This window comes from Quercus suber, unplaced genomic scaffold, assembly GCF_002906115.3.
Source record: "Quercus suber isolate HL8 unplaced genomic scaffold, Cork oak 2.0 scaffold_198, whole genome shotgun sequence".
Classification (NCBI taxonomy): Eukaryota; Viridiplantae; Streptophyta; class Magnoliopsida; order Fagales; family Fagaceae; genus Quercus; species Quercus suber.
In genome coordinates this window covers 1,032,355-1,046,812 of record NW_027069656.1, presented here as the reverse complement: position 1 = coordinate 1,046,812, position 14,458 = coordinate 1,032,355, and the positions used below count along the sequence as shown (strand labels likewise).

Sequence of the window (14,458 nt, the reverse complement as noted above, 5' to 3'; positions counted from 1 at the left end):
AATAGAGAGAATCCATTTCATGGTTAAGACTTGAGTATATTTTTTGGATGACATGACACCAGAATTTCTTTAAATTTATAATAGAAATTTGAATCATGAAATGAATTTGTTTGAAGTACTATTGCTTTTGCTTAAAAATAAAATTGACTTAAATAGAGTGGATCCTGATACCTAATATATTGCGTTTCAAATCAATGACACTGTATGTTAGACATAGTGATAATGTAAAAACCACTGTGGGGGTTTTCATTGACAATGGCAGGTAACTCAATGGAGAGAAGACTTGCCAAAACTAATTCTGCCTAAAATCTTCGTGCAATTCACAATTTGGATAGACTCATACATAGGGTAGTGTTCTTCCAATTTAATGCAGGCCTCCAAGACTGCTGGTTGATACACAGTGATGTAAGTGGTCAATCAAAAAAAAAATCAGCATCATGGGTGATAGGCCAGAGCTCTATGAAAAGTAATTCAACCTCACAAGGCAGGAAAGTGGAAACTCTCTGTTTTTGGAACAGAATTTGTTGCCCTGAGCTATGATATGCCCTTCCTGCTATGTTATAAAGGAACATAAATTATGAACCCTATAGAATGTGATGTGTGTGTGTGTTTTCTAAGGAACGAAGGCAGTATCTGAAGGGTTTTTTTAAGGAAATGGTGTCCTAGTCTTTTGGATCAAACTATTCCAGTTTGTCCATGTGACAATCTGGAAATCTCATTGATCACTAGTGTGGTGGATGGAGCTTGGGACCTTCGAGTTTACGATACATTCTTCAAGTCTATTAAACCATCACCGGGATATTTCCAAAGGAACTAAAAGTGCCTGTTAGTTTAGTTATTAAGATCTCTGATCAAATCCTGTTTTTCCTTGGGTGAAGGGATTTATGAATAGAGCGTGGGGAGGGTACCCTATTCGGTAGCCCAATCTTTAAAGAGAGAAGATTTGGCATTTCAAGCGGCAACAGTTCCCTAGAATTCTACAAATACATTCCTTTTTAAAGCAGGGTAGCTGAAATCTCTAAGATTTTCCTGTACTGCTATTCCTCTTTTCATCTAAATTTTGTAGGTGAATCATACAGAAGAAGCTGAGAGAATGGGTGTTTTTCTTTTCCCCCTTCGGTTCGAAAGATTAAAATAGGCTGATAATGAAAGAGCTAACGGTTCAATAACATGAAAAATTTAATGGTTGACAGATGTGAAGATTGAACTTCATGCATGTTGCAATTCTAGACTGTTCTCTGACACGATTTTTTTTATAGGATTTCAGTGATTGCTGGTGATTTCTATGTTGAGAATTTACTTTATTTAGAAGCCCTCTTATGTAAAGTCTTATGATAAAAGAAAAGAATAAGTTTGTCCTAGACAAATCATTCAGTGGGTGTAACAATTTGACCACTTTTTAAAAAGATGATGAATGATGTGAAACTACAATAAATATCAATAAGATGACAAACTACAACTATAAAAGTTCTTCCATATACTTTCCTTTTATCATACAAACAGATACCATTTCACCCAATATCAAATAAACCACCACATATATAACACCCAGAAAAAATCACAAAGGTTATGGCCACAGCTAATATTCCCTTTTCACCATACACAAAGTTCTCATATTTACTCCTCATCATTTTAAAGCATGCCTTAACCTTCTAAGCACAACTAGCTGATAGAATCTCTTAGTCCGAAAAAACAATGCAACAGCAACAATGAACCCCAAAAAAGCCACAGAGGCCATAATAAAAAAAGATAACCTAAAGCAGTGAGTACCAGAACATGAGTCATCTTCACCAGATGCTTCCTTGTCATAAAAATAACCAATTACTCTCACAGAGAAAATATAAGATCCCACAGGACTTGCTATGGCAATAGTGTTGAAAATAGTACCCATGTGCCTAACACCATATATTTCAGAAGAGATGGTGGGCATTAATGACCACTGAGAACCATAACAAATTCCCACTAGGATTGAACCAACATACAAATTTCCGGGAAAACCAGATGCAATAACTATGTGACCAGCAGTCATTGTGGCAAGAGTAAAAGCCATCAGCAATGGCCTTGCCCAACCTCTGGTGTGCAGAAAATAATCTGATACATATCCAGCTCCAAAACGGCCAAGAAAATTCCAGATACTCCATAAAGAAACCAAGCTATTTATTTCTGTAGTTGTGTAATTTAGAGATTCCCCTATTTGGCTCATGTTATTAATCGTAGCCAGCCCAGAGCCCATTCCACATATCATGGCAATAAACAACATCCAGAAATTTACAGTACGCATGGCCTGCAAAAGATTCAACTGTTCTTCATTAAGAAGCATTTTGTCATCAGAAGTTCCCTTGACTTTGCTGTCACCACTTGCCAATTGATGATACTCTATAGGATCCTCTGCTGTAGAAAATTTAGGGGATGTGATTTGCTCAGCATTGTCTGTTAAAAGATTAGTCTCAATTGAATATTTTTGTAATGATCTATTTGAGTCATCCCTCAGGGCCTTGATTGCAATTCCAAGAGGTGATACAACTAGAATCAGAAGAAGAATGAATGTAGAAATGCGTGCCCATAATGGCAAAGTGAATATGTTTTCCAAAATTATAAGAATCATGAGATAACCAGCAATGCTTAGAGCTACTGCAGAGAAACCATTTAAGTGCTTTTTGTCATCAGCTGTGGTTGCTTCATAAATTCTCACCAAAAACATAAGCACAAGAGAGACAAGTGTAGGCAACAAAGCAAGCATCAGAAGGTATGTGCTTGGTTCGCCCTTGCATAGTGTGTCATACATTTGGATTAGTATTGCTCCACTGATACCGAGAAAGCCCTGTCCATGAAAGAATGTAGTATGACACATTTTTCATGATTCTATACCATGCATAAAACAAGAGCATTGATAGAAAGATATAATATAACTAGCTTAAGGAACTTGTATAAAATGGACCTCATAGATTTAACCATTCATTTTTAAAGCATTAAAGGTTTCATGAACCAATAGCAGCATATTTTGTTCATCAATGACTTCACAAGGAGAATTTAATAATTTTAATTCAGAATTGTTACAAACACAATTTGAGTCAAAAGTCAGAACAAAGTGACTAGGCAAGATGAAAAGTATGTCATTCTCTTGACATTCAAAACAGGATACCTATACATAATATGAAATGCAGTTATACCAAATGTCATGAGAGCCAAATGGCACAGAACTTAGAGCTGAGCTCAAACATGAGATATTTTAACTTATTATCCAATTTTCCAAAGAAAACGACCAAAATCCATTTTTGGCACAATATACCTTACATAGTCGTTTGGTTCACAAGATAAAGGAAAAAAAGAAAATAAATTTTGGTCATTTAAGTTTCATGAGGAGAAACAAGCCCCAATAAAATATCTCACCCAAGCTAATGCTGCAAACCTATGTAAACTTAAAAGAAGAAGAATAAAAGCCATTAAGTACAAAAGATTTTCACAAAGTTTTTTTTACAACTGTTTAAGTGTCATACAGTTATTGATACTCATAAAAATAGTCATACTGTTATCGATACTCATAAAAATAGTATCAATGATGAGAGTGTGTAAGAGTGATATGTGTTTACCCAAAAAAACAAAAGTAAAAGTGATATGCCTCTAATTTTGTCATAATGTGAAAAGTTTTATTGTGCCTAAAATCGGTCTATTTTCAATGAGCTTGGTTTCAGCTTTTGTATATATCTATTGAAAATTCCCTTCCAAATTATACTTTGGTTAGGTGATGCGTAGTGGGCCAAAGAGGTAACTTTTCCAAGATTCCCATTTTTTCTCTTCTCCAAGATTCACAAGCAAGAGGAAATTTCTAAATGTTTTCACCAACGAAAGTTCTAAATTTTATTTTACTTCCACCAACATAATAAGTGAATTATGTTTGATGATTGTTGAAATCTCAATTTTTATGATTTAATCTCTCACCTAAAGGTGTTACTTATTCAATAATGTTGCAGATTTAACTAACTTCAGTATTTATTACAGTAGCAACTTGTGATTTATACAACATCATGCATCAATTTGTTGTGTGGTTTATTACTTCTTTCAATTGATCACGCACCAAGTACTGGGAATCGTCAAGATCAAAGCAAAGAAAAGCATTACTTCTTTCCATTAGTCAGCTTTGCGTACACTTGTCCTGAACTTTACTCAACAGTTGCCTAATTCTGACTAAGTTTTCTAGAAAAAAGTACAGTGTTCTGTCTTATTATTGCGTTCAATAATGTCCCAATTATTTGAAGGGTTTGCCTTTTTCCTGTACACTTTTTAATTGGCAGTGTCTTTTACAATAGCAAATAATAGTGAGTTTTAATCTCTAATTTTTATTTAAATTAGAGTTAGTGAGTGATTTGATAATTTCACCTTAAAACAAAAGAAGATTTCAGTTAAAAAAATACTAGAGATAAACCAAACCCTAATTTGAAATAGTTTTTTCAATCAATTAAAAAATTGACAAATGCAACTAGTAGCAATAAAAATCCAAAGAAGATATTTGAGAATCATATATAACACTAACTATTGTTGCATACAACTTGTTACACACTGCCAGTTTGTGAAATCGTATTTTAAAAGCACAATTTCAATTATAATTGTAAAATTGTGAATGGAAAAATAACTCTTTAGCCTTAATTTTTGAATCATGTAGCCAGCATCATTTTCAAACTAGGTAGGAAAATACCTTATTTTGGAAATCGACATTGCTGGTGTCAAGTTCTGCATGAATATTTAGTTACTTAAATTTTTTTGATAATTTTGCACAGAAACTTGATATTAGTATGCTGATTTGTACTTAAAAATATTCAAAATAATGATATTTTGCTACATAGGGACTATTTGGCTACATAGTTTTAAAAAAAAAATGAAGATTATTGTGAAATCATATTTTGATAACTCGATTTTAATAAAAAGTTTTCAGTAAAAAGTTAAACTGGGAAACATAGTAAAAAACAGTAACAACGATATTTTTGTAGGAGCTCCTCCGATGATGGAAGTGAATATTGAAGAAAGACAAAGAGACACGCGTAACTACCGTACCTTCATGATTCCAACGATGGTCCCACCATAATTCGGAAAGTTTTCTAAGCCACTGACAACGTTGGCGGTGTTGAAAAAAGTCTGAGAATGAGCTGCGAGAAACATGAAAAGGCACATCAACGGCACCGGAGGCTGGTGGATCAATCCGACGACGGAGGCCCACATCAGAAAATAGCCCAGAAAGCACTGGATCGCACCCGCCACGTGGACCACCCAGGGTCCGAGGAAGGTGGAGGAATTGAGCGTGACGGAGGAGTAGAGGAGGCCCGATAGGACGCCGGCGTTGGCACCTATGTCTTTGAAGACGGAGACGGTGTCGAGCGTTGATTGGTCGTAGTTTTGGGTTGATTTGAGGACGGAGGAGTAGATAGAGAAGGTGTAGGATGAACCGCAGCTGCACTGGATCCATATGCTCGCCACCGTTGCTATCCATCTCGTGCTCAGTCCCAGCCTATGCCTATTCATCTCCATCTCTCTCTCTCTCTCTCTCTGCAAATTCTTTTATTTATTTAAATATTTTTTTTGGTTGAGAAACCTGCAAATTCTCTTCTATAAAACCTTTTTTTTTTGGGAAAGATATTCTTTAAAACTAGTGCTTTGTGTTTTTTGGGTTGTAAACTTGTAATAATAATAATTGTTTAATAGTATATGGTATTAATTATTGGTATAGGTAATCAGCTGATTAATGTCTCTAAAAAAAACTGATTAATCATTAATGTCCTCTCCATGCTCGAACGGTCCAATCAGCAAATAAAATAAGAAAAAATGTGCTTTGTCCAAACTCCAAAGTAAATGGAGTATGGACATGGAGAATAAAATAATACATTATTTCACAATAGGCAAAATTTTATTTTAACATAAAAACTTTTCTTCTCTTTTTTTTTTTTAATTTTACATAAGTATTTTTCAAAATATCCATTTGGATTATCTAATTTAAATTCTATTTTATTAAAAAAATTTCTTAACTTTTTTAATTATTTCTCATACAAAAACTATCCTCCACTTTCTTCCTTCGTCCTCGAAATAAGTAAAAAAAATGATAAAAGAATTAATTGCAAAATAAATAATCTTAGTGTAAATTTATATGGCTATGGTAGTTGTGATTTGTGAATAGATTTTACACAATTATACAGAGAGATTGATGTGAAAGCTTTTGGGTTTTTTTTTTTTTTTTTTTTTTGAGAAGAAAGTTTTGGAGGTTTGTTGGGCAAAATGTGAAGTGTTTCCTATTTTACAAAGAATAATATGGATGCTCACAGGTGTTTCACACTTTTATTTGCACACTCTCATTCACACACTTTGTAAAATCATATTTTCAACACACATTTTTAATTATAATTGTGAAATTATAAACTCTTGTTTTGAAAACGATTTCAGCTGACGTGGCACATACAAGGGAGAGAGAATAAGATTTTAGTGCAACAGCTCATTAAGTGTTTTTTTTTTTTTTTTATGTAAGTTAATTTACAACTATTTGATTTTTTTTTCCTCAAAAATTTATATGAACTGCTTTACCAAAAAATTTAAAAAAAAAAAAAAGAAAAAAGAAAATTATATGGCCTTTAATTTAATCTCCTCATATATAGTTAAACTAATGTCTTGGGTATGCTTCCTTTTAGGTTCATCGGTGCGTCATTCTTTATGATTCACATAAGCTCCATGTCTAAGATGTACTCCTAAAAACATTTCTCAAAGTATAATTGCATTGGATCTATTCAGCAAAAAAAAGGAAAATTGCATTGGACCTGTGTCATTTCGAATCACAGACAGACAATACTTTTTAGGGTCCATAGCAATTATTAATATCATCCTTCGCACGTTTTTCTTTAATATGAAGTATGAACCCAACCCAATTGGTCCCTTCACAACATTGAACATTCCATTATTAGGGGTACCTGTGGCTTTATCTTTTTTCATGGCACCAAAATAATTTCTCTCTCACATCAATTACCATAATTATAAAATTTAGCTACAAAATTAGTTATAATTTTAACTTACAATCTTACTAAATATTTTTTTTATTAGATTTGAATTTTGACAAATCCACCGTTACATTACATCTTCTTCTTATATACCCCACACTTGCAAAATTTTTAAAAAAAAAAAATTAAAGATCGATAGCTATTTCGTTGATAAATTGTTTAAATTGCAAGTTTTTGTAATTTAAAATTATGCATAAAATATAAGGTTATAGATTATATAATAAATAACATACAATTGACGCAAAACTTAACATGTGTATTAAGAGTGTAAAGAACATGCAATTCAACAATTAAATTTTCAAAATATGTAGTAATATTTATTTTATTGAGTAAGGTTGTAGCACAAGGTTATAACCTTATTTAATATCTTTTTATTGGATTTGATTTTTTACAAATCCATTGTTTGATTATATTTTCTTCTTATACCCCATACTCTTTTAAGATTGAGTATGATGGGAAAAATTATTGCCTCTTCCCTCTCCAATGTGCCCCTTACACCTCCATTGTGGAATCTTTTTAAGTTGTAATCTTATTTGAAATTTTTTGTATTTTCTATTTACGGTATTTTTATATTTAGATGAAAAATCTTTCAATTTAAATTTAAAATTTGACAATATCAACAAAAGATGTGGATGAATAAAAGGTATGCCAATAACACATTTATTTTGAGATGGGAGATGCTACGTTTACAACAATTTTACAACATTTTTACAACAAATCACAGGTGGTTAGTTGTTATTGGTTCAAATTTGAAACTAACACTAAGATTACTTTTTTACCCCAACAATAACAACCAGTAATAACCTACCACTTAGAATTTGTAGTAAAAATGTTGTAAAATTGTTGTAAACATATCATTTCTCTTTTGGGATTAGATTCTATAAAAAATTCAATGTATTGATCAAAATAATAATAATAAATCAATGTAAAAACCCTTTTTACACTGACTAATAAATATTGCTGCATCAGTTTTGTTCTTCATATATATAGAAGAATTAAAAGTACCACACTCATACATAATCCGACTAAAATCCCATCCATTTAGATAATTTAGAATTCTAATACTGAATTAAAAATAAAAGTAAACAAAAATTGTTTAAGAACCCTATCAAAGAAGTTGCTCTCAACACACTTATGCCACTGCTCAGCCTATGACCCTCCTCCAATTCCCTAATTTAGGTTTTCTGATCATCATTTTCTTTCTCAAAGATTGACTTAGAGCATTCACACAAGGCTCAATTGAGTTTAATTCAAATTGACCTTAAAATTCTTCCTTTTTTCTTTTTTTAACTAACTTATTAAGAGCATCTCCAGCAATCTCTCCAAATTTTTGCCTAATTTTTGCTTGTTTGGAGAATGAACAGTGACATTTAGTTTTTACTTACCCACTTTTTCAAATACACTTTCCAACAGACTCTCTATCTCATTTAAATATTATTTCTTTATTCATTGTTTATCTTTTTTTAATCATTATTTATTTTTTTAACAACTATATTTTTCAATGAGAAGTGATATGTTCACAATATTTTACGCAATACTTTCACAACAAAATTTATGTGAAAAGTTATTACTAGTTCTAATTTGAACCCACCACTGAAATTATTTTTTTACTCGTCAATATTAACTAATAACAATCTGTTACTTAAAATTTATTGTGAAAATATTGTACAAATATTATGGTAGTATTTTTCAATTAGGATTTTTTATTTTTCCCTTATCTCTTTTTTTCCTCCACACGTTTCTTTTCTTTTCTTTTTTCCTCTTTTTTTCTTCTCCACACCTTTCCCTTGTCTCTATCTTCTCTAGAACTTTCTCTGGAGCTCTTTTTTTCTTTTCTTCTCTGGCAGCACTTCGGCTGGAGCTCTAGGAGCACTTTTCTTTTTTTCTTTTCTTCTCTAGCAGCACTTCGGCTGGAGCTCTCTCTCACACATGAAGATCGTTTGCTTGTCCTTCTCCCACCACCGCATATCCTTCTCCCCACCGAGGCTCAGATGGGTCAACTTTGCTTTTTTCTTTTTTTCTTTTTTTCTTTTTTTGGTTCTAATTTGATTAGTTTTAAAATTGTGATTTGAGTTTGTATTTTGATTGAGACTGAGTTTAGAGATGTTTGAGAGAAAAGATCAAGAATAGTTTTGTTGTTACCGTTGTGATTGTTGAGTGAAAATTAGAAATGTTAATCGGTTGTGATTATTGAGATTGAATTAATTCTTTTGCTCATGAATAGGTCTCTCTCTCTTCTTCTTCTTTTTTTTTTCTTTTTTTTTTTTCTGATTTCATTTGGTTAATGAGAAAAATTGTTTTCGTGTTTGGATTGTATTTTGTGTTTTGTAGCCGTTGAGATAAAGAAGAGAGAAAGAGAGTGATGAAGAAAGAGAAAGGTCAACCATGTATTATTTTAAGGGAGAATATTGTTTAGAGTTGCTACAGTGATTGCTACAGTGCTCTCCAGGCCTGGAGAGCTACTGTAGCAACTCTAAAAAAAAAAAAATTTAGAGATAGTTAGAGGCTGTTTGGATGGCCAATTCTCATGACTCAATTCTCAGTTTTCATAACTCAATTCTCAAAAATGGTGAGACCCATAGCAAAATACTCGTTTGCCAGCACCAATACTCTATTTTCATAACTCTGTTTCCAATACTCAATTCTCTACTTTTTGAGTTATGAGTTATGGAAACTGAAAACAACTTTTGGCTGTTTTCAGTTTTCAATTCTCAATTCTCAATGGCAAAATTGTAAATACCATTACAAACCTGATCCCACCATCTGACTTTTGCTTCCTCTTTATCTCCTTTTCTCTTTTTTTCTTTTCTCTTCTTTTTGTCTTTCACGTGGTCTGGGACACAGCTCTGCTCCTCTTCTTCTTCTTCTTTTCTTTTCTTTTCACTTTTTGAGCTTGGTTCTTTTTTTTTTTTTTTTTTCTTCTTTTCTTCTCTTTTCACTTTCTGGGGTTGGTTCTTTTTTTTTTCTTCTTTTCTTTTCTATTCTCCTTTCTTTTCTTTTCTTTTCACGTTGGTTTTTGGGTTTGGTTTCTGGCTTGGTTCTTTTTTTTTTTTTTTTTCTTCTTCTTTTCTTTCCTTTTCACTGGGTTTCCATTCTTTTTTTTTTCTTCTTCTTCTTCTTTCACTGGGTTCGGTCTTCAGTTCTTCCTTTTTTTTTTTTTCACTGGGTTCGAGTTTCTGGGTTTCTTTTTTTTTCTTTTTTCCTGATTGGCCACATTTTGTCGTTGTTGTTGTTGTTGTTGTTGTTGCTGTTGCTGTTGCTGTTTTTGTTATTGTGGTTGAAGTTGGGTTCGGGTCTGTGTTTTGGGAAAGTAACAGGGGTGAAGCAGGGGAAATGAGAACAGAAAAAATTGTGGGCCCACAAAACAATTTTTTTCTAAACAAATGACAGGTATGGGACCCAAAAATAGTGTGAAAAATATTGAATGATGGAAATTGAGTGATGGTGCCAAACGGGTGTGGTATTTAGAGTGATGGGTGACGAGTGATGAGTTATGAGTGATGAGTGATGAGTGATGAGTTATGAAAATTGAGTGACGAAAATTGAGTGATGAAATTTTTGAAGCCAAACAGCCTCTTAGGCTGTTGGACTTCATTTTTGGTTTGAATAGTGGCTATTTTCTCCAAATTTTAGAGATGGAAAGCCCTGTTAGAGATGCTCTAACACATGCATTGCATAATTTGCATTAGATTCTCTATTCATTTCTCCATTCTCTTTATAATTTTATACATAATCTTTTTTTTCCCTAAAAAATAAATTAATAAATGTTTTTATCTCTTCGGCACATTAATTCCCCCTTCACAACAACAATTCACAAATCACTACCAATCAGGGTCGGCCCTAGGCCTAGGTCACTTAGGCCATCGCCTAGGGCCCCTACTAGAGGAAGGCCCCAAATTTTGGGACAAAAATTGATATATTTTTTTGGAGATATTGGAAAAAAATTAGTTATACATTTTTATATACTTTTAAGAAGTCCCAAAGAATTGAATAATACTAGAGATAATACAAATTTAAATATATGAATCTTACAAATATGTGTCACTAGTCGCAAGAAATAATTCATATAGGAAAATGCTAGAAAATATATTAATTACTTTTTTTTTTTTTATATACAAGATAGAATTTCTACTCTAACATAATCTAAGTGTAGAGTGACCACCGCACCAAGAGTGTGCGGTGAATTTTACTTGAAAACATTTACAAATTGATGTGACAATTAATATGATATGTGAACGTCAACAACCCATTAAATACATTTTTTGAATTACTTTTTGTGATGATGATACATCTTTGTAATCCTCATGTTTTAAAATTTATAATATTCCTAACATCATTTATTCAAATACTTGTTTATTATTTTCTTGAAGTGTCACTAATTTCATTCATTATTACATCGTTTGTAAGCTTTTTTAGCAAAATTTGTTATAGCTTTAGCATTTTTTCAAAATAAAAGAGAATATTAAAAATAAAAAGAATGGATTTTGTTATAAAAAAAATATGATAATAAATACTAGTTAAATATTATTTAAATGATAACAAAAAGACTCCATTTAAATATATCACCATAGGCTTCCAAATTTGTTAAGCTACCTTGCAACCAACCATCATACCTTTAGCAAATCTACCATTTTTATATTTCACCCACAAATCACATACTCAATCAGTGGATGAGATTAAAATGTGGCTTTTAGCTTGGGTTCCAATAAGGCTCCTGGACCAGATGGAATGTCGGCCCATTTTTCAAGTTCTATTGGAATATCATAGAAGGAGAGGTCATTGAAGCAATTACTAGTTTTTTTAGAAGAGGATACATGTTAAAAGAATCAATCACTCCTTTATTTCTCTTATTCCTAAGGGCAACAATGTAGCTTCAACAAACCAATTTAGGCCGATTAGCCTCTTCAATGTGCTTTATAAAATCATCTCTAAACTCCTCACTAATAGGCTCAAACAAGTCCTTAACAAGTTGATTTCTCCATTGTAGACAGCCTTCATTCTTGGTGGTAAAATCCAAGAAAACACCTTCTTGGCTCAAGAAATTCTCCATGCAATGAAGAAGAAGAAAGGTAAAACATGCTGGATGGCTTTAAAAATAGATATGGAAAAGGCGTATGACCACCTGGAATGGGGCTTTATTGAGAAAGTCCTCCACTGTTTTGGGTTCCTTGATACTTGGATACAATGGGTTATGCAATGTGTTTCTACAACATCCTTCTCCATCCTTATAAATGGAAGTCCATTTGGGTTCGTTAGGCCTCAAAGAGGGGTGAGGCAGGGTGATCCTCTTTCTCCTTCCTTTTTGTATTAGCAGAGGAGGTTTTGGCTCGATTGATTGAGAGGGAAGCCTTGTGTAATGGTATAAAGGATTTTAAGCTAGCTAGAGATCTAACTCCTATTACTCATCTGCAATTTGCAGATGATCTTTTTATTTTTTGCTCAAGCTAATAGGGAAAATTTAGAAAGGATATAATTTTTTCTGGATGTTTTTTCAAGTTGGTTGGGGCAGAAGATAAAGTTCTTTAAATCTATTATAATTTATAGCAGAAATACTCCTCATTATCTGAAATCTCAACTAGCAATTTCTATTGAATTAATGCTTTGAATAAGAAGGAGAAATATTTTGATATTCCAATAGCCTTGACAAAGACAAGAAAGCAGCAGCTAAAGAGATTATTGAGAAGGTTAAGCAAAGGCTGCAAGGGTGGAAAATGAAAACACTCTCTCAAGCAGGTCAAGTGACACTCATCTCATTTGTGGCTTCTTCCATTCCATCTTACCAAGCTTCGTCCCTAATCCTCCAAATGAAGTTTGTTCAAAACTTGATTCCCTTAATCGAAGATTTTGGCGGGGTACAATGGATGACAATAAGAAAGGTTGTTGTCTCAAAAGCTGGGATTCAATATGCACACCTAAAAATGTTGAAGGACTTGGCATTAAAAAAACAGCAGACATGAATAAAGCTTTTGGTGGCCAAAATGACTTGGGATGTGGTCAATAACAGCGATAAAATGTGGGTGATGGCTTTCAAGAAGAAATATGTTCGAAACAAAAACTTCATGAAAATGCCCATTCTAAAGGGTGCTTCTTGGGCATCTCAAAGTATCTTTGAGTGCAGGAAGGTTATTAGTAAGGGTTGTGCCATAAAATTAGCAATGGCCTTAACACTTGGATCTTTGAAGACCTGTGGGTCCCTAACAAGCCAGGGTTCATTCCCCAAGCAAGAAGCGGTATTTCTATTGTTGTCACTCTGGTTGCATATCTAATTGATCAAGATACCAAACAATGGGATAAAGGTAAACTTTCAATCTATTTTGAACCTCCCACAGTAAGTAAAATCCTAAATATCCATCTATCTCATCAAACCATGAATGACCAAGTATTCTGGTGTCTTACTCCTTCAAGCGAGCTTTCAGTGAAATCCGCTTATAATGCTATTAGGTGTGCTGAATTCTCCAAGCCACCCCACATGCTCAGTAAATATTGAAGGATTTATGGAAGCTTAAAGTAAATGCTAGACTCAAAAACTTTTGTGGAAAATGTGCTAGAACATTCTTCCAACTTATTTTGTTCTTAACCGTCGATTTCTCATTTCTTCTTTGAATTGCATTTGTGTATAACGCCTTGAAATTATTGAGCATTTGTTTTTGCAGTGTGATTGGGTTGTTCAACTTTGGTTTCTAGCCCCATGGCCTTTTATATGGGTAACTTATCCTCTCTATCTATCTTGGATTGGATTAAGGTTATTTTAAATCCAAAATCCATGTGGGGTTGAATGAAGAATCTGTCAAAGACTTCCAGCTTTATGCTACCATTCTCTGTGATCATTTATGAATGGCTAGAAATAAAGCTAGAGTGGAGGGTTCCAAAAGTAATCCAACTAATCTTTTCAGGTAAATTTTTAAATTCTTCATGGAGCATAAAGAAGCTTGGAAGGAGCAAAATGAGAGGCCATCCAAAGATGTGGTCTGGTCTCACCTCCAATGAGCTAGATTAAGCTAAATTTTGATGCTGCAATCCGTGAAGAGAAAACCACAGTTTCAGTTGTCGGAAGAGATACAACTGGCAACCTTTTGTTGGCATGGCAGAGCAATTGAGAGTGGAAATCCCCTGCTAGGGAAGTGAGAGCAGCTTGGTGTGCCATGAGATGTGCTATGAATGAAAGATTAAGAATATAATCTTTGAGGGAGATGCCTGGAATGTCATTGAGCCACTGAAAAAGTCAGATGTAGCCTCACATTGGAGTATCAGATCTATTTTTGAAGATATTTGTACTTTGCTAATTGCTTTTCAAATGTTGAATTTTCTTTTGTTCATAGAAAAGGAATGTATCTACACATTTGTTTGTTTAATGGGCAGCTCTTGTAAACTGGTCTGAGCCGATTCCCATCTCCATTCTGCCTTCTCATGTATCATTTAGGTCATTA

General features: G+C 33.2%; 1 protein-coding gene across 1 annotated transcript in view; it reads right to left on the bottom strand.

Annotated features, from left to right (window-relative positions):
• Positions 1–1,454: 1,454 nt before the first annotated feature.
• Positions 1,455–14,458, bottom strand: part of LOC112039593 (protein NUCLEAR FUSION DEFECTIVE 4) — a gene marked incomplete in the record, with an annotated part of 23,850 nt that continues 10,846 nt past the window's right edge. The window contains 1 exon segment of the mRNA XM_065779089.1: positions 1,455–2,784. Within this exon segment, the coding sequence (XP_065635161.1) occupies positions 1,628–2,784 (1,157 nt within the window).